Genomic DNA, 23,936 nt, shown 5'->3' with positions numbered 1-23,936 from the left:
GCTACTTGAACACTTGCGTGTTGACTACGCAGTATTTTCCACATCGCTAACAGCGTTGAGATACAACGAAAGAGAGAGCAGGGGCGGGGGTGAGTGGGTGGGGGTGGGGGTGTCAGTTTTAATGAGCCACCGCCAAAAAGAGCGTGAAAAATGCGCAAAGGCGACAATGACAATTGACATGCAATGTCATCAACGCCCCCGTCCCACACTTTGCTTGGCACTAATCAAATTTTTATGTCAAACACGCATTTTGAAGGCTTAGCCGTGGTTGGAGTCGCAGTCGAAGGGGGGGGGGGCGCAGGCAATTTGTGCGCCACACGATTTGTGCATCAATTGCACAACCAATCCAAATGTGGCAGCTGTGTGGCAGCCAAGACGCACACCTGCCACACCACACAGCTGGCCTCGCCTTCATGATTATTATAAACGCTCTCCAGGCGCCTGCAATGAGCTATGCAACTTAGACGTGGCCGAGCGAGCGCCAGAGCCCCGAGCCCAGAGCCCAGAGCAGAGCAGCTATAACCTGCTACACTTTAATAGTTTGCTGCAGTCAACCTGCCAGCCAACCACCCACCAGCCCCAACCAACATTTGCTGAGAGAAAAGCCAGCCAGCGAGCTCTTTAGCTTGGCTGCGACTTTGGCTGGGGCTGGGGCGTTAAGTCGAGGGCGTTCTATATGAAATAAGCAAAACTAATATTTCAGCGCCATAAATCATGAAAAAGAAATAGCAATGGCTGCTCCAATGCCATGACTCTTTGGCCAAGGGTGCCGCGCAGCTAAAATAGTGGAAAAAAAAAAAAAGAAAATAAACGTGAAGTATTTGAAATAAAAACGAAAGAATGCTGAATTGAAGGTGAACGCCAAGAACCCAAACACACACACACGCACACACACATTGCAGCTTTAAGCATTTAACAGCCTTATGCATGTGTGTGTGCGTGTGTGTGTGTGTGTGTGCTTGTATTGGTGCCACTTTGTACAATGGCACAAACGCCTACGCGCCCATTGCTTTGATTGCAAGCCACTCGAACTCAATTATACAAATTACATATGTGTAAAAATAGTTGACACACAAATAGCAGCACATACAGTGCCTGCAATAAATGTGTGCACCACCCTACAGTACGCCAACGAGCAATTGCTGAAGCAGCTCAAATTATGAACAGCCAAACATTCGAGCTTTAGTTTAGTGTTCAAGCATAAGAAGCAAAGCTGCACGCCAAGCTGATGACCAGTTACCAGTGAAGTTCACTACTTATTGTTAGACTTACTGCAGGGATTGCCTTGTCCTTCATAGCTGCCACTCGTCTGCTGAGCTTCGATATATGAATACATTGCCTGTAGCTTAAGCAAATAGCAAACAGTTGTAGGCACACAAAAGCCTCTGAATCTAATGCTATTAGCCTTGCTTTCAATCACAAAAAGAAAAGAAATATGTATAGTAAGCATACATAAACGCTTGCGTATACTTAATATTTTAGAGTAATTATTAGACGAGCCATAAGTAGCTTAATAATCACATTTATAAAGCTATTGAGCTATAAATCCAATCGATAGCCAACTAGCTGGTATTCGAGCTTATTTTAATTATTTATTGAATTTAATAACTGAGCACTTGTTAAATATATTTTATAGCTGCACATTAAGCATTGATTATGCGTAAATATAATTCAAATATTAAAGCTTTGAGCAGCTATAACTCGGGTTAAAAAAAAATCAATCTAACTGCTCTATATATGCATTAATGTGGGCGTGGTAAACAGTCTTCAATTGAGTACAAGCATTTAGCTTTAAAAAAATTATTTAGCGCAATTATGAGCAAAAGAATAAGCAACAGATTTGAGAATTTAATTAACATTTCCATTAAACTGCAATCAAATTTGCATAATCTAAGATTTTCGATAATTTGAAAAATAATATTGTAAGATTAAAAGTCTATTTGGGCACTCACGATAATGAAATGAAGATAAAGAAATTGATTTCTTAGACAAAAAGTAACAATTAAGTAAGATATAAATAAACTTCCGTGTCGATGGCCTTAGCAGCTAGAACTAGCTGCCTTAGTTAGTATATTCATTTTACTATAAAAATTCAACTACCAAATAAATAATAAAATCCAAAATGTAATGCTTAATACCAATTTATGCCTCACACGAGTATTATTTATTTATTTATTTAATGTCAAGTATGAACAGTTGATAGTAAAACAAAATGATTATAAATTATTGAAATTTAAATTTAAAATTTGATAGACTTAAGCAAAACCAACATTCGTTGCAAGTAGTGGAGGAAAATCCAAAAACCCAAATAAAGAAAAATACTTACAAATGTTAAAATAAGTCGCTTAGTCGCTTAAAATCAGAAACATTTGTGTTGATAACAGCATAAAGTTTGTAATTGGTACGAACTACGCTTTTGTTACAATAATAATTTAATTCATAGCTAATAATTATACATTCCATATTATTTATCTACCAAATTAGAATATATGATAAATGTAACTAAGCTTGTGATAAATTTGCGTGGTGTTTAATCCAACTTGACTCATCTCATGGTAGCCAAGCAGCAGTAACTGACACGCCCACAGTGCATTGTTGTAAAATTTTAGCTGGCACTGTGCACAGTAGTGTAAGTGTAACTGGTAACTGCAGCTGGGAAAACGCTTCGCATTGCTGTTGCGTTGCTGTTGCCCTGCGGAACAATTGCGGGTAAGCAACGCGTGGGGTAACAGTTTAGTGGGCGGCGGAGGGTGGGTAGGTCACTTGTTCATTGTCATAAGTGCAGTTTACATTCAATCTAAACACTCAGCAGCTGTAAGGGGGAGGGTTGCAGCTCTCTGGACTTGGCTATGCTGTGTTCAAGGGGTTTGCAGTTGTTTCAACGGATGCGAACTAAAGTTCAATCGATTTCTATCTGCCAGCGCATAAATCGTTTTGCCACATGCACCGCAGTGACCTGCAGCCTGCTGCTCATGATTGCTGCTGTTGTTGTTGTTGTTGGATGCCTCCAGCACTGGGAGATGGATGGGGCAAGGCTGGGGGAGCGCTGGGAACTGGGGGCCAATGCATAAGTATAAATTCCAGCAGCCAACGCCGAGCACGGCGGCAATGACTTTTGCGCTCTCGCTCGCTCTCACTCCTGCTCTCTCCCTCTTACTATTTGTATTGTGCCCGCGAGCGAGCGAGCGACTGACAGCCTTATTTACTGCTACTAATTTCATAGCATGGAGCCACCTATGCTGACCCGCGCACATATGAGAGCAGAGCAAACGGAACACGAGTCCAGGCCAGAGCCAGGCCAGGCCAGGCCGAGATTTGCATATTTTGATGATACATGACCGTGCTGGGGCATGGGTCGCAACTTTTGCACTCTCCTGGCCTCGCTCTCGCTCTCGCTGTCTCCTTCTCTTCGCTTGGGAACTGGGGCAGCTGGGGCAGACGGAAATTTATGCAAAACCGTAACCAAAAATCGCGCCAAAATTCAAAACGCGCGGTTTTGTGTCTGCATATTTTAATTTCCTCTTTTGTGCCGCTGCCTGGTCGCATCCTGGAAGCAGCAGCAGCGGCGGCCTCTGCTGCCGTTAACATCCGGCTTCCGAGTGACCCGCACTCTCTCTGCCACAGCGCATCTCATCCGGACTCACTGTCCACTGCCATTCGTATTCGTTACCTGATCCGATCCTTACACATTTCCTTTTGCCAATTTACTTTTCTATCTTTGTCTGCAGCTCAATTCAGAAACTAACGACAAGCTAGCACTGGCAATCACTCAATTGATTGAGATAATGAATTCAATATTTATAAATATCTATACCTATAGCTGCAAGTATATTAAGCTATGTGGCTGCTTTTTAGTATTAAAATTCAAAATTCAACTTACTCAATGCTTTTCTTTTTTTTTCTTTCTGTGATGTGCGTCTCTCGCCCATGGGCGAGTGTAATCCGATTGCATTGGCCAAATAAAAGAATTTTTTGTGTGCTGTAGATTTTTATTTTGGATTTTTTGTCTGGCGCGAAGTTTTTGTGGCAGCAAACCACGCGGCGTATGCGCAATGCCGAAACAACATCAACGGCCATCAACAGCCTGCGAATTGGCATCAGTGCAAAATCATGGACATTGTCGTAACCCGTTAGCAGCCGCTAGCAACCAGGGCTGGTGCCGCGCCGCTGGCTTTCTGTCCGCCCATGAAATTGAAAACGCCAGCCAGCTGTTGTGGCAGCCACAAATTAAAAGATTGCTACAAAAAATCAATAAGATTGCCATGCGGACTGTCGAATTGGCCAATCGACGGCCATTGAACTGCGGTCATTGCAGCTTCAGCTTCAGCTTCAGCTAAATACCCAAAGCCGGTAAATCTATTAAAGCCCTCTGATACGCGCTCCAGGGATCCAACTTAAGATGACTGTTGTTTTTATTAGGGGCCACGCCACGCCAGGACAGCCAGGACAGCCAGGACAGCCAGGACAGCCAGGATGTCCGGCATTTATTTCGTTAGAGCAGCAAACAGCGAGCAGCTTTTTATGTCTGTCTGTCTGTCTGTGTCCTGGCAGGTGATAAGATGCGTTCAGCTGCTGCTGCTGCTGCTGCTGCCGCTTTGGGGGTAGAACTAACAACGTGCGCCGACAAATTCAAATGGGAAATGAAAGAGATTTTTATCGCCTGGCGACAACGCCGAGAGCCAGAGGCCAAGAAAACGGCTAAGCACATAAACAAGCAAATCCATTTTATCAGCTTATTATACTTACATTGACTTATGCTATATAGCTATACTATATACACATTGCTGTAGTTTAGCTTTAGAGTAACAACAACAACAACACAACAAAAGATTTTCAGTGTATTCAACTTGAGAATAGCAGTTTTAAAATACTGAATAATTTGAAATAAATTTTGAAAACTATAGATATTATGAGTTTAAATTAAATTGATATACATACTTAATACATATTTAATTGAATCAATAGCACTCACCATCTTTAGCCATTATATTAATTTGTATAATAATTAATAAATAAAAAAAATATATGAGAGGCAAAACAAGATCAAAGAAATCAATCAATACAATTTTTATCTTTTAAATTTGGACAACAAAATTATTAAATAAGTATTAAATATAATTAGTTATTCTCGATTAAAATATTTATATATATTTGAACTTACTTTTCATTTTGTAAGCTTTTGTATAATATTTGTAAGCTGTAAGTAATAATAATATTGTAGTAACAGTCGAGCCAATTAAGGTTCTGTGAGGAGCTACAACTTGCGCTAGACTTTTGTATTTGATTAGTAGTTGAGACAATTCTTTAAATGAAAGTGGAATTAAAATTTTTCAATTATACATAAGCGCAGTAATTAGAAATTGCAAACATTTCGCCTAGCCATTATATAATCCCTACAATTATAATACAAACATAATTTAATTTATTAGCAATTTTAACCAGATCTGCGCTTGCACTAAAAGTGAATTAGTTAGCTATGGAAAGTTTTGCTTGGTTGCCGCTCTTCAGTCACGTAGATCACGCCACCTTTGGCTGTTTAGTCAAAGCGACCTGCCGTTATCTCTCAATGCCTACATGAGCTTAGCCCTGCATGTGCTCGCGCTCTGCCTCTCTCTTCTTCATTCGTTCGGCTGCGCTGCTTAAGCTGCTAAGGCAGCGACGCAGCCACCCGCTCAGCTTCGTTGTATGCGTGAGCTTTGGCTTTAGATAGGCGACAGCTTAGCGCGGGGGTGAGTTCAGTTGCTAACTAGTAGAGCTGAAGCTGTTCTTATCTTATCTTGTGATCGCTGACTGCGCACTTTTTTCCTTTTCTTCTTTGGATTCTCTTCATGCAAATGCAAGCTTCAGCAACTGTTTTCTTCAGAGCAAGTTGATGTTTAGCTCTCACACTTTATCGCTATTCGCTATTGCTCATAACTGTTCTTGGCTTGCTTTTTAATCTAATACATATAAATATGCCAGCACTTGAATACTTTTGGCAAATCGAAATGAATAAAATTAATTAAAATTATCTTAACACAATCGTTATGAAGCCATATAAAATATTTAAGCTGCAGCTATAAACTTTTGATTTGAAAATTGATATTTTATAATATAATTAAATATAATACTAAATGTATGGTGTGCATAAATATCGCTCTATTGATATAGTATAATATTTTATCAAAAATAAATGGCATATGAATTTTTATTTTCAATTTCGAAACAATATTTTCGACCAGGTATTAAGCTTAAGCATGTGCTAAGCTCTAAATATGTGTGTGTGTGTGTGTGTGTGTGCGTGTGTGTATGTAGAATATTTACCTTTTGTGTTTTGATAAGTGTTTCGTTTAAGCGGCTCTTATGACAGCGCATTATGAGGGCGGGGCCAGGGGCAAGAAGTGGGCGTGGGTGTTGCTAGCTTGGTGGGTAATTCTATCTGTAGGCGTGGCGGAAATTAGTTTTTTTTTATTATTATTATTCTTACACGTTTTCATTTATTTTTTTCTTTCTGTTGACGACCTACTTTTGGTGTATTGTCATTAAAAGCGTTGCCAGTGCCAGGGCCAGCGCCAGGGCTACGCGTCTGTGACAATTTCTAAGGCGCACGCGGTCCACGCTCAGCGCTCAACGCTTTACGGCGTGCTCTAAGCTTACGGAAATAAGTAATTGTTATGCTGTTACAGGTAATTTCCTTTTGGTTGGCAAAATAAAAAAATGAACCATTGTTATTGTTGCTGTTTATTATCATTTTATTTATTTATTTTTCTCTTGCCGCTCTTTTCATACATACAGAACTATATAAATATGTGTGTATATATGTCATATGCTAGTATATATATTATTATTATTATTATAATTTTTATTTGCTTCAAATCTTTTTACACACACACACACATATGTCAGCTTATATTGTAGTTTAAGTAATGTGAACACACAACAAAATTAGAAGCGAGCTCGCTCGTTTACCAACTAGCCATATGCACTATATGTTTATGTATGTGTGTGGCTATATATATATCGATATATATCATAATGAATTTACACTACACATCTTATTATTGTTGCTGCTGCTGCTTAGCTTAAGTTAATCGACATGCAAAGCACTTGCGCTACTTAAACAAACAAACACACACGCATTAAAGTTGGGTGCAGCCAACTTTTTGATACACTTTGACTGGGGATAGCATTTTTGTTTAATTCCGTTAAATATTGTGAGCGCTCATTAATTTTTGTTTGACTTGCATGAGACGAGGGTATTCAATTTTCAAAATTACACTTGCTTCAGAAATAAGCGCATTATGTTGAGTTATATATCCTATCATTATATATGCAATTAACGATATCGCTCAAAGACAAAAAAGAAGCTTGTGTGATATATTTGAAATTTTTCGGAATTTATTTATGCATGTTTATTGTTTTTTATCCGATTTGAGAGCAAGGAGGTGGAGAAATTTTATGCAAAAATATAAGCAATAAATAAGAGCACATAACTACCAAATTCGGTTGGACTAGCTCTTAGAGTCGCTGAGTTCTTGTTGCTCATACAGACAAACAGACAGACAGGCAGACAAACGAAGGCTATATCGCTGCAGCTTGTCTTAATATATAATTTATGAGTATTGCCAAGTGTTTTTCATCCCGCTATTGCACAACTTTGTGATATCCTTTTTTTATAAAATATTCAAAGTGTATAATTCACAACAAACTGTGACGCAATTGAGAAAAAAGCGTAATGTCATTTTCTAAATTTACATTGGATTAACTAGTTTTCTAATAATTAATATATTTATACATGTGTGGCTTAAAAATTAAATGAAAAAAAAATGTATTTAGTATTTTCTACCAAAATTAGTTTTATGCTATATTTTTACTGTTAGTTGCGAGTGAGTCTTGGACTTGAAGACGCCGACGACGAACGAATTAGGCAAAGTGGCAAGTGGAAATGGCAGCCGTTTAATTTGTCGTTTAAAAGTTGATTGTTGGCTGGACTGGACTGGGGGGACGAGGGACGTTGAACAATTGCAAATATTTGATTTCGCAATCAAGCGCAAATACAAATACAACAATTTGTTGCCACATTGCAGGCGCCACCGCAGTTCATTGATGCAGCCTGCTCATGTCAAATGGATGTCAGGCACAGACTGCAAGAGTGTGAAATGAAAACAGACACACGAACAGAGAGCGACAGAGATAGAACGAGATGGAGTGAGAGAGCGCGCGTTACAAAATGTTAATTTGCAACAGCAGCTGTGGCAGGTGGCAGAACCGCAAGGCGCAGCTTTGTGCGCTGCTCTGTTGATATTTAAAGTCGACAAACATTTGGCCAGAACCAATAGCGAAATACCCTGTAGGCCCAAAAGAAAACTAAAGTATGCAGCTGGTATAGCCTGTTGGCCTGGCTATAATAGTCAACAAGGACAATTGCAAACTGCGCTGCGCTGCGTTGGCTGCGGCTGTGGAAATAGACAGCGACATTTGCAATCAGTCGTTGACCAATGTGCAGCAGCAACAACAACAACAACAACAGCAACCGCTAACATTAACCGAGCAGCAACCAAATGACCAATGAGCCAACCAGACACACACACACGCACAGACACACACACACATCGGTGGCGCGCACTCATTTCGCATGCAGTCTGTTAAGGCTTGTCGCATGTTGCTGCTGGTGTTAGCGCTGCTGCTGCTGCTGCTGTAGCTGGTCAATGTTGATGCTGATAAGTAGCAAAACATGAGGTTGCCTGTAATTATGCGAGTGTTGCAAGTTAATTGCAATTGTGTGCAACTGACGGTAGCGAGATTAATTAAATTCATCCATGCACATTCCCCAGCAGCAGCAGCAGCAACACCGCTGTGGCAACACACACACACACACACACACATGCATACACATATGCTGCCCATCACTCAATGCCAAGAGAGTCAATCTGTTTATTTGCTTATGCCCCACACACACACGCACACACACACACAGTTGAAATATTTGTGCTGCGCTTGTTAAACTTTACAAATTGCGCGCATGTTGCTGCTGCTGCTGCTGCTGCTGGCGCTGGCTGCAACACCAAAGCTGCGCTTGTATTAGTTAAGTGATTTATTGTCGCAAAATTGTCATTATTAAAAATTAATGATGTCATAATTAAGTGTGTTGCTGCCGCTGCTGCTGTTGATGTTGCTGCTGCGCTTTGCATTTTATTGTAATATGATTTACATGCCTGACCGCCAACTATGGCATGTGGGCGGTTTGAGGGGGCGTGTCAGCGCCATAAACACTACAATTTGACATTTTAGCCCATCGTGAATTTATGAACTTGTGCAAAATATCTGCTCAATTCAATTCAATTAACATAATTTAATATGTAAACGCCTTTTATGCAGACAAAACAAACTCAATGGGCGTGGCAATTTAATTCTTACAGCTGCCATTCGATTAGGCAATTCGACTGCAAAATTAAGCTCAATTGATAGAATAAACAAACATTAAATAAAATAACATTTGTAGTTTACTTAGCTGCAGCTCAAGCAAATTTACTAATAAATTTTAAATTGTGTGTGAAATATTTTCAATCACTTCACAACTAATGCACTAATTAAATATAACAATTTGAGCTTTTGTATTACTTTTTAATTACTGCACATTAATTTTAAATGAATTTCAAATAACAATTTGTAAGCTCAAACTTCAAATCAACGCATTCCAAAGCAGACATAACTGCCATGTTTTTTATTTCAAAATCAGCGCTTAATTAAATGTTGAATTTCAATATTTTTGTATGCGAAATATATTATCAGTTTAATTTGCTACGCCGAATGCTTTGCATATTTTCGCCAACAACCTCTGACGTCTGACAGCCTAGAGTTTGTTCTGCCGGCTGTCAGTTGAGTTTGGGCTTGGGCTTGGGCAGGGCGATAGCAATCGCAATTCAAACTCATATTTTATAATAAATGTACAATAAATGTGCACAAATTTGTCAGTTTTTTGTCGAGCAGCAAGGGCGGGCGCGGGCGCGGCGGCGGCGGCTTGATCGATGGGCCGGCCTTTAGCTGCCTGCGAAGGCGGCAGACAAAGAGCCACGGGCCACGGGCCATGGACTATGATAACGTCGCTTGCACATTAAAAATAAAAAAGAAAGTGAACAATGCTCGAATGTCAAATGGAAAAATTACCAACTGCAGTGTGGTGCAAAAAAAAGAAAAAAGCGAAAGAATTGCTAAGGAAAAATAGAAATATGCATCCCATACAAATTTTTATGTGCAGCAAGTTGCAACAACAGTTGGGGGAGTTTACCGCAAATCAGCAGCCGCCGCCTGCAGCCGTCAGACCGCATTGGGCGCTGTTCGCTGACCAATTGATTGATTGAAAGTGGGCGTGGCAGCTTACAGCGCTCTAGCTGCTCATTAAGCGCTTGAATAAATAATTAAAGCTTAAACTTAAACTAAAACTGTCGCTCGATACGATTTGACTCGTTGTAGTTTAAATGCAAATTGCAATGCATAATGGGCAAAGCCAATTTACATGCTTGTTGCGCTATAAATAAATTAAATGAAATTTTTCCAAATGTGCATTAATTCAAGTCATAATTTCATGGACAAATCCCCAGCTGAACTCAAATATTGCCAACTAAAAGGCTTTTGCCCGAAACCGAAAACAAATATGCAAAAACATAAAATGACAACAACAGCGATAACAACAACAAATACATATAAATATATATATTTGTGTGTGTGTGTGAGCTTATAAGCTGGCAAATGCAATGCAAATATTTATACAAATTATTATGTGATTTGGCTAGAGCAGCCCCAAAGCAGCGTAGAAAACACAAAAAACAAAACGCAAAAAAAATGAAAATGAAAATAAAAATAAAGTAAAACTTGCGCGCATTTGCGCTCCCGTCGTATACGCAATAATTTCCCTTTTGGCCATAAAAGTTGATATTTGCAGACTACACTATTTAAACGTGATTTTAAATAACCGCAACAGATTTTGTGGTTTCATGTTGCATTTTATGTTCGATAAGCGGCACCCAAGCCAACCGGCCAAACTGCCACCCACTCTGCAGCTCCCAGCTGACAAGCACACGGACTATATCTGGCTATAACTTTGTTGTAGCATGAGGCGCTGAATGTTGCTGCTGCTGCTGCTGCTGCTGCCGTTGGCTGCGGTCAAAAGCATTTTAAATGCAAAATGCACGCGTCTGTGGCTGTGCCAGCGAATTGCGAATTGCATTGCATTTAATTTATGAAAATCGCATTGAAAATATTTCGATTAGAAGCGCGAAGCACTGAGAAGCTGAGAACTGAGCTCAAGAATTAATCGCTGTGTGTAATTCACTAAAAATTCATTTATAATTTGTATTTGATTATTGACGCTATACAAGTTTAAATAGACTCGTATAAATTTAGTATATATAGCACGGGTGGGTTTTGCATTTAACACTCACTAGTTTTAATATATTATTAAATATATGCATATGTATTTACTTGTTGGTTAGGCATTTAACGTTCGTGTTTGATCATATGCATACTACTACTGTAAATATTAATATATGCTTACTAATATGTAACTTAACTATATTACGCATACGTCTGCTTGGTTTTTGTTGTATAAGCTAAGTATACTCGATACACAAAAAAAATACAAAAAAAAAACAATTCTGCTACGCAAACACACACACACACACATACATACGTAGAGTAGGCACACACACACACACAGACACAGACACACACACACACACACACATTAAATGCTAGCTTTATTATTATTACAGAGTTAAGTCGTCGTCTGTCCGCTATAAATTGTATTTATTTATTTCGCCCATTCGGCTTATGCTGCTGCACTGCATCCCTCTCCTCCTCACACGCTCCTGTCTATATGTTTAGTGGAAGCTCCTGTTGCACGCCACACGCTACTTACGTACGTCACACGTCCTATATGCTACGTCTTGGCATTGACTCTTAGTTTTGTTTCCAACTGGTCGCTGCAAAGAGTTGGACGGACAAAGAGTTGGCCACAGATGCTGATGATGCCACAAGCTTAGCAGTTAGTTAGCCAGCCAACTTACCTTTGTAGTAGACCTCGCGGTACATGGTGGGACAAGCGGCCTGCTTGCTGTTCGCTTTCGTCGTCTTGAACTCAATGTTAGTGCGAATTGGTCGATGCAGCAGCGGCTGCGGCGGTCGATAATTGTTGCCCAGCGGCGCCTTTGGGTGATCGGGACTGCCCTGCATCAAGCGGCGCAGAGCGTGCAACTGCAACAAAATAAATGTAAGCCAAATTTATTAGTATAGTAAGCAATGTTTACACTTTAATGTTCAACTGCTTGCTTTCCAATTTGTAATCCATACATTTTGTAATATTCTAAGCGATAATTGAGCAACAGTTCAAGTCGCCATACACATAAATTAAATTTAAGTTTACCATACTTTCGCTAAATTATTTAGTGTGTTCACAAAGTGTTGTATCGGTTTATCATTGTAACATTTTAAGCCTACTCGGACAACATTTGTATGGCTTGTGTTAAGGCATCTGATAATAGTTATTAATTATGATAAGTTGGCATGTTGCGAGAGTGTTGTGAGAGTGGTCACCCTGTTGACGCTCTCTCGCTCTCGTGGCTCGCATTGAAGTTGAATAAATAACCCAAGCGACACTCGCGATTAGAAACTTGAGATCAGAGCAGAGTTTATCACTTAATTAATCTTTAGTCCCCCTTAATAATTTAAATATATTTATATTTAAATATATTAATTAACATTCGAACAAGTTGTCGAGTGCCGTGAGTGTACGTTAGTTAGTGAGGAATTTGATTTGCCCCCACAGCATGTGACTTGCAAAGCAAAAAAGACAACATTAGATCAATTGCTTGCAATCATTTAATTACTATCATAAACTGCTCGCTATTCCAAAATCTAGGCTTTCACACTATTAAAAGGCATCTGAGATTTCAAATTTAACTCTCTATAATCTGCAAATTTCTACTCATTTGTTTTTATAAGAAATAGGCTTAGCTTAGTTGCTTATTTAGTAAGTTTAATGTGTATAAATTTTCACTCATTTATGTGCTCGATGTGTATAAATCGTTAAATACGCTTGTTTGCATTTATCTAATAAAAGAAACACAGCAGCAGCAGCAGCAGCAGCAATAACAACAACAAAAGCAGCAAGTGGACAGAGGGGAAGGGGAAGGGGAAGTGCGACGACAACAACGAGTCGAGTCAATAACACTTAATCTACACAATCTGTTTATCAATTGACTTCCGTCAAAAGCACTTTGAGTGACGTCTCGGGCGCCATCAGTTCGGCACCCACACACACACACACAAACGAACGAACACACACACATACAAAGGTTTGTCATGTGCTGTGCGCTGAAGTGGAAATTAAGTTGTGTGAGAGTCGAGTCAGCTGGAAAGCTGAACCAAGAGCACGAGACACAGTGTCAATCCAAAAAGCGGGCAACATAACATTAAGTGGCAACTAAAGCTGTACGAAATTACGCATACGCAACGTACAACGTAAAATTGGCCAAATTCGTTTGGCCATCAAGATATTAGCCACAGCTGTTAATTGAAACAAAAATGCGGCCACAAATTGAGCCAACTCTGAGATTGGATGAAGCTTAAAATCTGAAACTTAAGTGGCCCTAGAGTCGAGTCGGGCTCCATCAATGGGGCGCGTGTTAAGCTTGGCTAAAAAATTTGGCATATTAAAAACGAAGGCAGCAGCAACAAAATACGTTTGTTTACTGCGCGAGGCAGCAGAGCGTGATGCTTTCCTATTTTTAGATGAACATTTTTGGCTGCAGACAGACGCGAGCGCGGGGGCGGGGGCGGGACACGAGACGCGGCTAGTTGAACGGCGTGGATTTAAAGCAAAAGTTAAGCGTCAATTACGATTATCGCTTATATATTATATATATAAGCTCATCATGTATGGCAGCGTAGGCGTCTAGCGCTGTCTATACACATGTGTGTGTGTGTGTGTGTGTGTAAATGTGAGAGGAGTGGATTCTGGTCCTGCTGCTGGGTAGGCGAGTGCACGTTAATGGGTTAATTGCAATTTCAGCTGGGGACTCTGCAGCTTCCGTTCACGTGGCTTAACTGCCTTTTGCCCTAACTATCTCTCAATTCAATGCATTGCTTACTCATACGCTCGCGCTCTCTCTCTCGCTCTCTCTCTCTCGCTCTCTCTCTCTCGCTCTCGCGCGCGCTCGCGCTCTGTCTCGCTCTAGCCGTGTTACTTTAATTTGGTAAATTATGCTTTGCCGGCAAAAGTGGCGGCCGCACTAAATTACATCGCATGTTGCACGTTGCACGTTGCACTGTCTGGCACTCGCCTCCAGCCTCCATCCTCTGCCCCCAGCCTCTGGCCCAGCAGCGCAGCCGCAAGCTGTAATCATGTGCCCATGGGTGCCATTGAGCTTGTTGAAGTTTTTATGAGTCTGCCTTGGCTCTTCCCTGATGCTTCAGCCCCAGCACAAGCGGTGGCTGCTGCTGCTTCTGAATGCAACCATGTGCATTTGTATGTGTATGTGTGTGTGTGTGTGTGTGTGTGTGTGTGTGTGTGTGTGTGGCTGCCACTGCTGGTCGCCATTTACATTGTTTACACATACGCCACGCCGCCGGCCAAAGGGTTTCCATAGCCAAACTCCAGCGCCTGCTGCTCTTCACTTTTCACTCTCCCGTCTCCTGCTCATGCCATTCGCTGTTGGCTCCAGCTCCAGCTCCGTGCATGTTTGGCGTCTTTATTACAGGCGCTGCACTTAATAAACATTTGCGTTACATTTCGCCTTTCTCCATCTCCCTCTTTGTTTTTTATTTTGTTTGCCTTTGCCTTATTGCTTGCGCTTTTTGTGGGCGCGGCACTTAAAGCATTTTCCACTATTTGCTTGCCACTTAAATCTTGCTCAATTGCTAATGTTAGTCGCTATCGATAGTCTGGTGTTATCGCTAGCAGCTCTGCCATCTATTAATCTTTTCAAAACATTTAATTGGAAAAGCCTGAAATGAGAATCCGATATCCGTTTGCCCAAAGCTAATTTGATGCCAATGCTTTGCTAAAAAGTTTAACATAGCTACTAATTGTTCAGATAGCAGCTGTTAATACCTACATATGCTTGTATAGCTACAGCTTTTAGTATTCCGATCCATATTTTCAGACGACTTTAGGCAAAATAGACTAATAGCTCAGATGTAAACATTCAGAAACTTTGATAGTTTTGCTTTTTATTTATTAATTTTTTTAAATCAATTAATTATTTATTTTTGTGGGAGTTATTCAGATTCATTTCAATATAAACGGTCGTCGAGGGCAAGAATTTTATTGTGCCTTGCGTATTTATAATAATTAATATATGAACTTATAAGATCCCTTGGCTACGCAAATCCGTCGAATGAATTCTTTTAAGTCTGATGAATGCTCGACGAGTAAAGTTGTACCAATAGTCTGTCCGATATAGTAGTTCAATCTATATCTTGACTTTAGGCAAAATAGACTCAGAATAGCTCAAATGCTTTCAAATTAATTCTTATTCAAAAACTTCAATAGCCAAGCTTTGCTTTTCGTTTATAATGTATGAAGTTATATTTAATTAAATTTAAAATAAAAGTGCTACTGCATTTGATGCGTTTTAAAATGTTTTTTTTTTTTATAATGAATTAGTGCATAAATTACAGCAATATGACTGAGGATGAATTCTCTTTATGCTATGCTCACTTTCTCAAGATTTCTGTATTGTTAAGCTATATGCTATATATCTATATATTGGTTTAATTAATTAGGGCGTGCTTACAAGTTCAACAACCAGCTAATGCTCAAATGTTTTACTGTTCAATGCTTGGCTTGAATCCTAAAGCATTCATTTTATATTTTAAACAGGAATCAGCAATATAGACATGGAAATGAAGCCATTGAATGTGAATTAGTTTAACTAAGCCATAGAGTTTGAGCTTAGTCTGCGCTTAGTCTTAAACTGAATGCTTAATATTTTGTTTGTAACTTGGCTTGAAATTTGCGCTGGCTGCTCGGCTCGATTTTGAGTTTGCACTCACCTGTTGCTTGGTTATGTAAATCGGCTTGTTGAGCACCACCCAGGTGACTGTCTCGTGGCAGGCGGGGGCGGTTGTGGAGCCATCGTAGGTCATGTAATGATCCGTATCGGGCAGCAGGCCGCGAATCGAAAGACGCTTTACAAATGCCTCGTCGCCGCCAAAGCGAATGCGCTCCAATTGATCCGTCAACATGCGCAGTTCCGGATTCGACAGATCTCCCAGCTGCAATAATCAGAGAGAATCAGAGTGCAAATTGAGGCGATATGAGCGTTAAGCTTACCTGCAGCAATATGGAGACACCAACGATTCCCTGGGCACGGTTGAGTGCGTCCGAGAAATTTGTATACAGCTGAGAGTTATAGCCAAATATCTGTATCTGTAAGGGTCAGCAGAGAAAAGTGGTGAGTGTTTGAGTGATGACGTTTGAGATAAGGCGAGAGAACATGACTGGGCGGCTGCTGCTGCTGCTGTTGCTGCTGTGTCGAGTTATTTGGTCTTGTGGGCAACTTTATTGTTGCTCAATTTAAGCCGAAATGCATACAAAGCGACAACGGCGACAACGACGACGACGACGACGACGACGACGTGTGCTTGGGGCTTGCCTTGTTTGCACAGCAAACTAGCTCTCGCCCCCATTGTGGGCGTGTCAGACAGCCAGCCAGCTTTGCCATGTGGTGTGGGCTAGTCAAGGCGAGCAGGCAAATGCTTTGCCTTGTTTCGCATAAATTGCCACAAAATAATCCCAACTATCAACAGAACACAGACAAATACAAATTCAAGCTACACACACACACACACATATGCACATGCACAGACGAGCAGGCAACAGACAACAGACAAACAGACGCAGATCAGGCGCCAAAACAACAAATATTTTGCTTTTAGCCCAACATTCAAGTAGTGGACGCTGGCTGCTGCAGCTTGGACAGCAAAAGGCGTTGCACACACACATGTATAGCACACACACACACACATGGATGATAAATATGCATTTGCACTTTTGTTTCACGTCGACAAAAACGCCTACAGAACACACCGGCAAGACCATGAAAAGCACAAACCCACACAAAAAGCAAAAGCAAACAAGCAAATAAACGCAACGCCAGCAAACAACGAGGGTCGCTACAAAACTATCTACAGTCAAGCAGCAACGTATAATGAAAACAAATAAGCCGCTTATACTTAACTAAGCTGGTCGTTACTCAAGCTGCTGCAATGCTAATTAGCTAAGCAACAATGATAAACAAGGATTTTTATTTTTCTTACGCTCTGCATAAAACTCAACAATGAGTTAGATTTTATATCAATGCGATTGGCAATAATTATAAAGGAATTACTTGGCTTAATATGAAATACTATCGATTCGAGTAACTACAGTAATTAAGCTACGTCTGCTAGCAATTGGTATCTTCACCAACGATTTCACCAACGCCAAGTATTGCACGCCCACAGCTACGGCAATAATAATTGGTACTTTCACAAACGCTAAGTATTGCACGCTTACAGCTACGACTACTTTCACCAACGATTTCACCAACGCTAAGTATTGCACGCTTACAGCTACGACTGCTAGCAATTGGTATCTTCACCAACGATTTCACCAACGCTATGCACGCCCACAGCTAGGATTTATAGCAATTGGTACTTTCACCAACGATAAGTATTGCACGCTTACAGCTACGACTACTTTCACCAACGCTAAGTATTGCACGCTTACAGCTACGACTGCTAGCAATTGGTAACTTTCACCTACGATTTCACCAACGCCAAGTATTGCACGCCCACAGCTAGGATTTATAGCAATTGGTACTTTCACCAACGATAAGTATTGCACGCTTACAGCTACGACTACTTTCACCAACGATTTCACCAACGCTAAGTATTGCACGCTTACAGCTACGACTGCTAGCAATTGGTATCTTCACCAACGATTTCACCAACGCTAAGTATTGCACGCTTAACGCTTAAGTAATCAACAATGCAAGTTTATTTAAACTTTCGTACTACAGGCTATTGTATTACTAAATATATCAGGCTTGCTGCTGAATTTACAAGTGACGAATTGTTGATAGCTCCTTGCTGATTTCACCAATGTTTTGCATATTGCAGCAACTGTTGACGCACGTTAAACGTTTCGAAATTTAGCAACTGCCCTCGCATTACTTTTTTTTATTGTTTGTTTATATACATATGTATAGTATATGCGGATTTGTAGGGATTTGTGTAAGGTCTGTGCACATGTGTGTGTGCGTGTGTGTTGGTGTTGGTGAGAATACCGAACTCACTGGCTGACCAGACGAGGCAAACGCAGCAGGAAGGAAATGCTGCAGACAATAGTAAAAATAATAATAATAATAACAGTTGTAATAATAATAGTATGTTGCATGCGTAAGCAGCCAGGACCTGCCCTGTTAATCGTTCTACAGAGCTGCTTTAAATGCACAGAGAGAAACACAAACCCAAGCCCCATCCCCACCCCCACTACGTTTAACAGCATTGACAAAAAATATGAGAATAGAACGTATAACTGTAGATATGTGCATAGTTTTAATATTAAAACCAAATTGTGCATTTTTAATGTGTCTCTCTGTGTGTGTGTGTCCAGTAAGGCAAATAGAAATTAAATGAAATTAAATTAAAGTTTCCAAAGTTGTGTTGGAGTGTGTGCTCGTTTCACTTGCCACAAAGCAAATACGAGCAGTCGAGGCGAAAAACCCAAAAAATACAAAAAAAAAATCACGTACATTCATGTAAATGAAAACTGAAATTTTGACGAGAAAATTGCACACACACACACACACACACTCTCACATGCGTGTGTGTGCTTTACACAAAAGTTTGTGAGTTTTGCAAGAGTTGCCAGCATGAATAAATAACTAATCACTCAGTTTGCTCTATGGCAATGGCAAACACTTAAAATGCTGAAAATTCAGTCAACAAAGAAATAAATGTTTTACTTTACGTCTTTTTTTTTTTTTTGCAAGGCGTTTTGATTTGATTCAACGTATGAATTATTTATTGGCTTCTGCACAAATCAGTTCCTAAAATTAATTGCATAAGTGCACAAGTGTGAATTTCTATTCAGAGCAGTGCAAACAGGGCCATGACCATGGGTCAATTGCTAGAAAAGTTTGCCAGCATTACAAACATTTATTATTAGCATATTAGAAATAAATCAAACTGAAAGGTTCGAGCTTTAAACAACATTGAGCGTAATTTAATTGTGCAGCTTATAGTTAATAAAACTCGAAAATTATAAAGCTTGTGCTCTAGCTAAGCAACTAATCGATTGTAATGAATCAGATTTTATTAAAAAAAACACTTTTTAATAATAAATTGATGCAACTAATGTGTTTGCAAATGTTTTTTAGCTTCAATTGATTAATACAATTGGCCTATGCTTTTCATCTTTGCCACAAAATCATGTGAAATGTTCCATAGTCACAGGCTGCATGAGTAACTCGCTGTGCAGTGATTTGCTGAGCTGGCAATTGAAACATTAAGTGTCATTTGCTTGTCTGTGTGTGTGCGTAAAAAATTATACAATATTTTGACCACAAACTAAAATGTTATACTTCCGTTTCATTAAACAGCAAAACGTGCGGCTGAAGCAAATAAACAGAAGCAAACGGCAACAACAACAATATCAGCAACAAAGGCAAATAGCAAAGCAACTGACAGCAGCAAGAGATACCCATGGAGGGAGAGAGAGAGAGAGAGAGAGGACCCCCCACTTTAGTACGTCCCTTGCTTTGGCTTATGTCGAATAGCATTTGTAGCTTGTTTGTCCGTTTGCTTGAAGAGACGCCAGGCCATATACCCAGCAAAGCTCCTGGCATATTTCTTGCCACACACACACACACACACACACAGAGCGGCAGCCACAGAGGCAAAGGCAACTTAATCAGATCAATTACACATGTTTTCACAGCATGGATTCCAAGCTGGTTAGAGGTGGGGAAGGGGGGTGGGTCAGCAAGGCAGCAACAATTGCTAGCGATTGTGTAAGGAGGGGACAACAGACTGCGGCAACATCGAGCTAGCAAACTTTGCCTTGGCTTAGATAGGCTAACACACACACACACACACACACACACACACAGTGGTTGCCATTTGAGAACTCGAGTGGCATGGCAGAGCAATTGACTTATAACTGATAAAAGCTACAATGCAAATTATGCTCAACTAGGCAAATCAATTGAATTGCATTTTTATTAACAATTTACTGCTGTCGACCTCTCAATTTAAACAAGACAAAGTTCAGCTGCGCTCAAAGGTATGCTATGGTTTTTTGCAAAGCAGCATTAAAATTCATTCAGCTTGAAATTCGCCATGAAACATTAATTGTTGTCTAAATATGTCTAAAATGAATAACAAATATAATGCAAGCATTAAAATAAGTAGCCTTGGCAAGCTAAGACACTTTTGCTGACTGCTAAATAACAGTAAATATATAAAATGTGTTTAATGAATTTGTTAGACAAGAAATGTGCTGAACAAATAAGTTTTGACTTGCAATCAATAAAACTGTGCTTACCACTAACGCTTATAATAAATACTATAATTAATCAAAAGCGCAGCGAAACGTGTGTGTGTGTGAAATTCCCTTGCATAAATATAAATTAGAACTCTCAAAGCGCATTAAATTTGGAACAGCATGAATTAGTTTGCAACCACTGTGCTCAGCAGCTGCAACAAACAAGTCAAACTGTTTTCGCAAGTGGCTTAGGGGGCAAGTGGCAAGTGGGGGAATAGTTTAGCTCGTGTTGCAATGAACGGACTACGTTGCAAGCAGGACTAGGCACGAGAACATGGCCTCATGTCAACACTTTGCCGCCTAGTCATTGTTAATATGTGTGCGTGGCGCTCCCCACACCCCCCTCTCTCGCTCTCTCTCGCACACTAACTCTATCTCTATGTATGCATGTGAGCGTGAGCGTGTGTTTGGGTTTTGTCAGTCAGTTTTGCAGACAAATGAAGCAAATTAGCTTAACAACACACAGGGGACATTGTCTAACATTTTAGCCCAGCAAAACTGTCACCTTCGAAACTCAAACCACAGGGGACATTGTCGCTAACACCACACTGGACTGATGTCGTGTGCTCCTGCTGCTGTTGTTTGCTGTCTCTTTTGCTTCTTTCACCTAGCCTGTGTGCGTATAGCGCCTCATTCTGTTCCAGCTGGTTGTGTTATGTGTTGTGAATTGATTCAGCTGCGGCGGCGCCGGCGGCAAATGCAAAATGGACCACAATTTTTAGCTCTTTACAATGTTTTCATTTGCTTTTTTCTAGTGCATGTTAGAAATAACTTGTGTATAATTGCACGAGCATAGCAACCATGCGGACACACTTCGTGACGTGCTTAATGTATATGTGCTCGCGATCATAGCACAAACAACATTAGTGCAAGGAGCCAATTGAGCCGCATAGACCAATTTGTTGTTGTTGTGAAGGGAAGGTGTGTGGGTGCCAGTGTAGGTCGTATATTATGTTGGGACGCAAATGCGCGCTCAAAAAACATGTTTTATGAAAGAGTTGTTGGCAATAGTGAGCAAGCAAGTGGCCTAAACCAGCGTCTCCAGAGTAGCTCTGACGTAATATAAAGTTATAGAAGTCACATTTAGTTTGACTATGTATTAGGGTGATCAAAAATGTATATTTTATACAGCTTATGGCCTGCATTAATATCCTGAAAGCTAGTGCATGAACAGCAAACTGCAAGTATTGGACAAGCGCAAACACACACAACAACACACAGTAACGACTCATAAATAGGTCAGTCTACTGCAAGTCATTCAAGCAGCGTTACAAGTGACACATGACGAACCTCTCAGACTATTCTGCACTGTCTTAACATTGGTGCGTCGTGTTTTAGCTATGTCAAGTAAATAATTTTTTGTGTACATCAGACTCCATGATTACCAAAAATTTAGAGACCATATCATCTAAAAAAATAGAAATCTAACAACCACGACTATAATCGCATTTGACCTTATTTATATACTCTTTCATAATAACGTGTGAACGCGCGCCGTCGTGCAACTAATAGCTAGACTATTGTTACTCGATTAGTGTAGTACCTGAGCACAAAGCCTCTCAAACTTATCGAAATGCGTTATTAAGCAATTGTCGGCTTATTTTATGCTTTGAATACAGCATTGTGACACTTTTGTTGGCTTAACATTAACAAGTTTAAGTGTATGTATGTTAGATCTCAGAAGTTTGTACACTGCTGAATGTGAAATAAAATGAATGAATTGAAGTTTGAATTGAATATTGCACGCTGTGTAGTGTGTGTAGTGGTAGCATTGAAATGGGCCTGGTCCACAAATAGATTGAGAAAAAAAGCGCGGCTTGTTTGCTAAGTGAGCTGATTGGATACAATATTTTTAGCTAGTACCTCAGCGATCATGTGGATTATGCGTGCTTGATTTCATTATTAAACTGGTACAAGACCACCTATACACCGTACCATATCGCACTAGTTCTGAGCAGTACTCACAAAGCTTCGCTACTTATATATTGATTCGGAGTTGTTCAAGCAGCCCGCACGGTTGCTGGAATCACTGATGCGATATGTACTGCATGTGTAGCGACTTTTGTCAGGGCACAATGTCCTAAAAAAGGGTTCTCTTAATAGTCATTCAATTAATGGTGTGTGCAATGGTTTTGTTTTTGCTAAATAATAGACTCAATAGTGATCGCAGTACTGATTGAACTTAATGGTGAATTTTGTGTATTGTGCTTGTCTTGAGATTAAATCAGTAATGCTGGACGCAAGCAGATCCACAATAATTTTAAGCGGATACTACACGAATTGAAAGTTTTTTTCCTAAGTGAAACAGCAACTGTGATCTCTGTTAACTATAGACATCTGTAGCACTTTTTTGTTTCACAAGCTCTGAGACAAAGCCAGAGAAAGCCAGACACTATTAACACAGAACAAATAAAATTCTGCCAGCTGAAGACAAAATCATGCTCGCGACTGAAAGCTGTCTGCTATGATACGCGCAAATTTTTAATGCTGCATATCTTTAGGGGCACACCTAAGTATATTTTGAGAGAAAATATCACAGCGCACACCAATTATGCTAATTACTAAGCTATAACGCTCTAAGTCACACTAACTTCACTCATGTGTTGTAATAAAGTGGCATCTCAACATGATGTTGTGTTCGCTTTTTGTGGGTACAAGTCTTATATTAGGTTTAAAATATTATGATTAACATGGCAGATTCGATGTGCAAGGGATTTGCTTTATTGATGTTATTCTATTCTATAGCATTTTTTGCTTGCAAAAGGTTTTGGCACAATCACTGAAGTGGAAACATGCAATGCAGCTTTAGCTACTCGCTTTGTATTGGCTTCATAGCGTCCAATCATATGTGAACAATCGTCTTCATCTTTCATATTCTTTAGTTGGTTGTCTTGGCTCTCTAGGAACTTCTTTGATTGTATATACGACAGCAATTTTATTATGCGTAAATGTTGACTTTTATTGGCAAAGTTATTTAAAATTATGTAATGTAGGTGTGTAGTTATGCACAACTGTGGTCAGGTCAGATCTCAGGACGCACAGCGAACTATAATGTGTTCGTCAATCAGAAAGACGCGACGTCCTCATCATTGCGTCACTGCATTATGTCTCTGCTCTGTGGGCCAATATAATTGTTAGGGTGCAGTTGAAAGGTGTGTTGAGAACAATGCCACGTGGCTAAACTCGCCGAAGTTCCACAGTCAGCCTCTCAAAAACAAATGAAGTTTGAGTTACAACACATCGAGCACACCAACTTTGGACAAACTCTGGCAACGTAATATTCTGTCGAAGAAAATACGTTGAGACACATATCTGTTCAACTTGTTAATAGTTCAAAATTATGGGGGCTGTTTTGGATAGTGAGACT

At 40.0% G+C, this 23,936-nt stretch overlaps 1 protein-coding gene across 1 annotated transcript in view; it reads right to left on the bottom strand.

The window, feature by feature from the left end:
* Positions 1-11,726: 11,726 nt before the first annotated feature.
* Positions 11,727-23,936, bottom strand: part of LOC108604959 (carbonic anhydrase-related protein 10) — a 47,183-nt gene continuing 34,973 nt past the window's right edge. The window contains exons 5-8 of the mRNA XM_017994529.2: positions 16,313-16,408; positions 16,033-16,254; positions 12,045-12,231; positions 11,727-11,960 (exon numbers count right to left, since the gene is read on the bottom strand). Coding sequence (XP_017850018.1) covers positions 11,938-11,960; positions 12,045-12,231; positions 16,033-16,254; positions 16,313-16,408 — 528 coding nt within the window. The 3' untranslated portion in view covers positions 11,727-11,937. The remainder of the gene's footprint in view (positions 11,961-12,044; positions 12,232-16,032; positions 16,255-16,312; positions 16,409-23,936) is intronic.

This window comes from Drosophila busckii, chromosome X, assembly GCF_011750605.1.
Source record: "Drosophila busckii strain San Diego stock center, stock number 13000-0081.31 chromosome X, ASM1175060v1, whole genome shotgun sequence".
Lineage (NCBI taxonomy): Eukaryota > Metazoa > Arthropoda > Insecta > Diptera > Drosophilidae > Drosophila > Drosophila busckii.
This window is presented reverse-complemented; position numbering and strand designations above follow the sequence as displayed.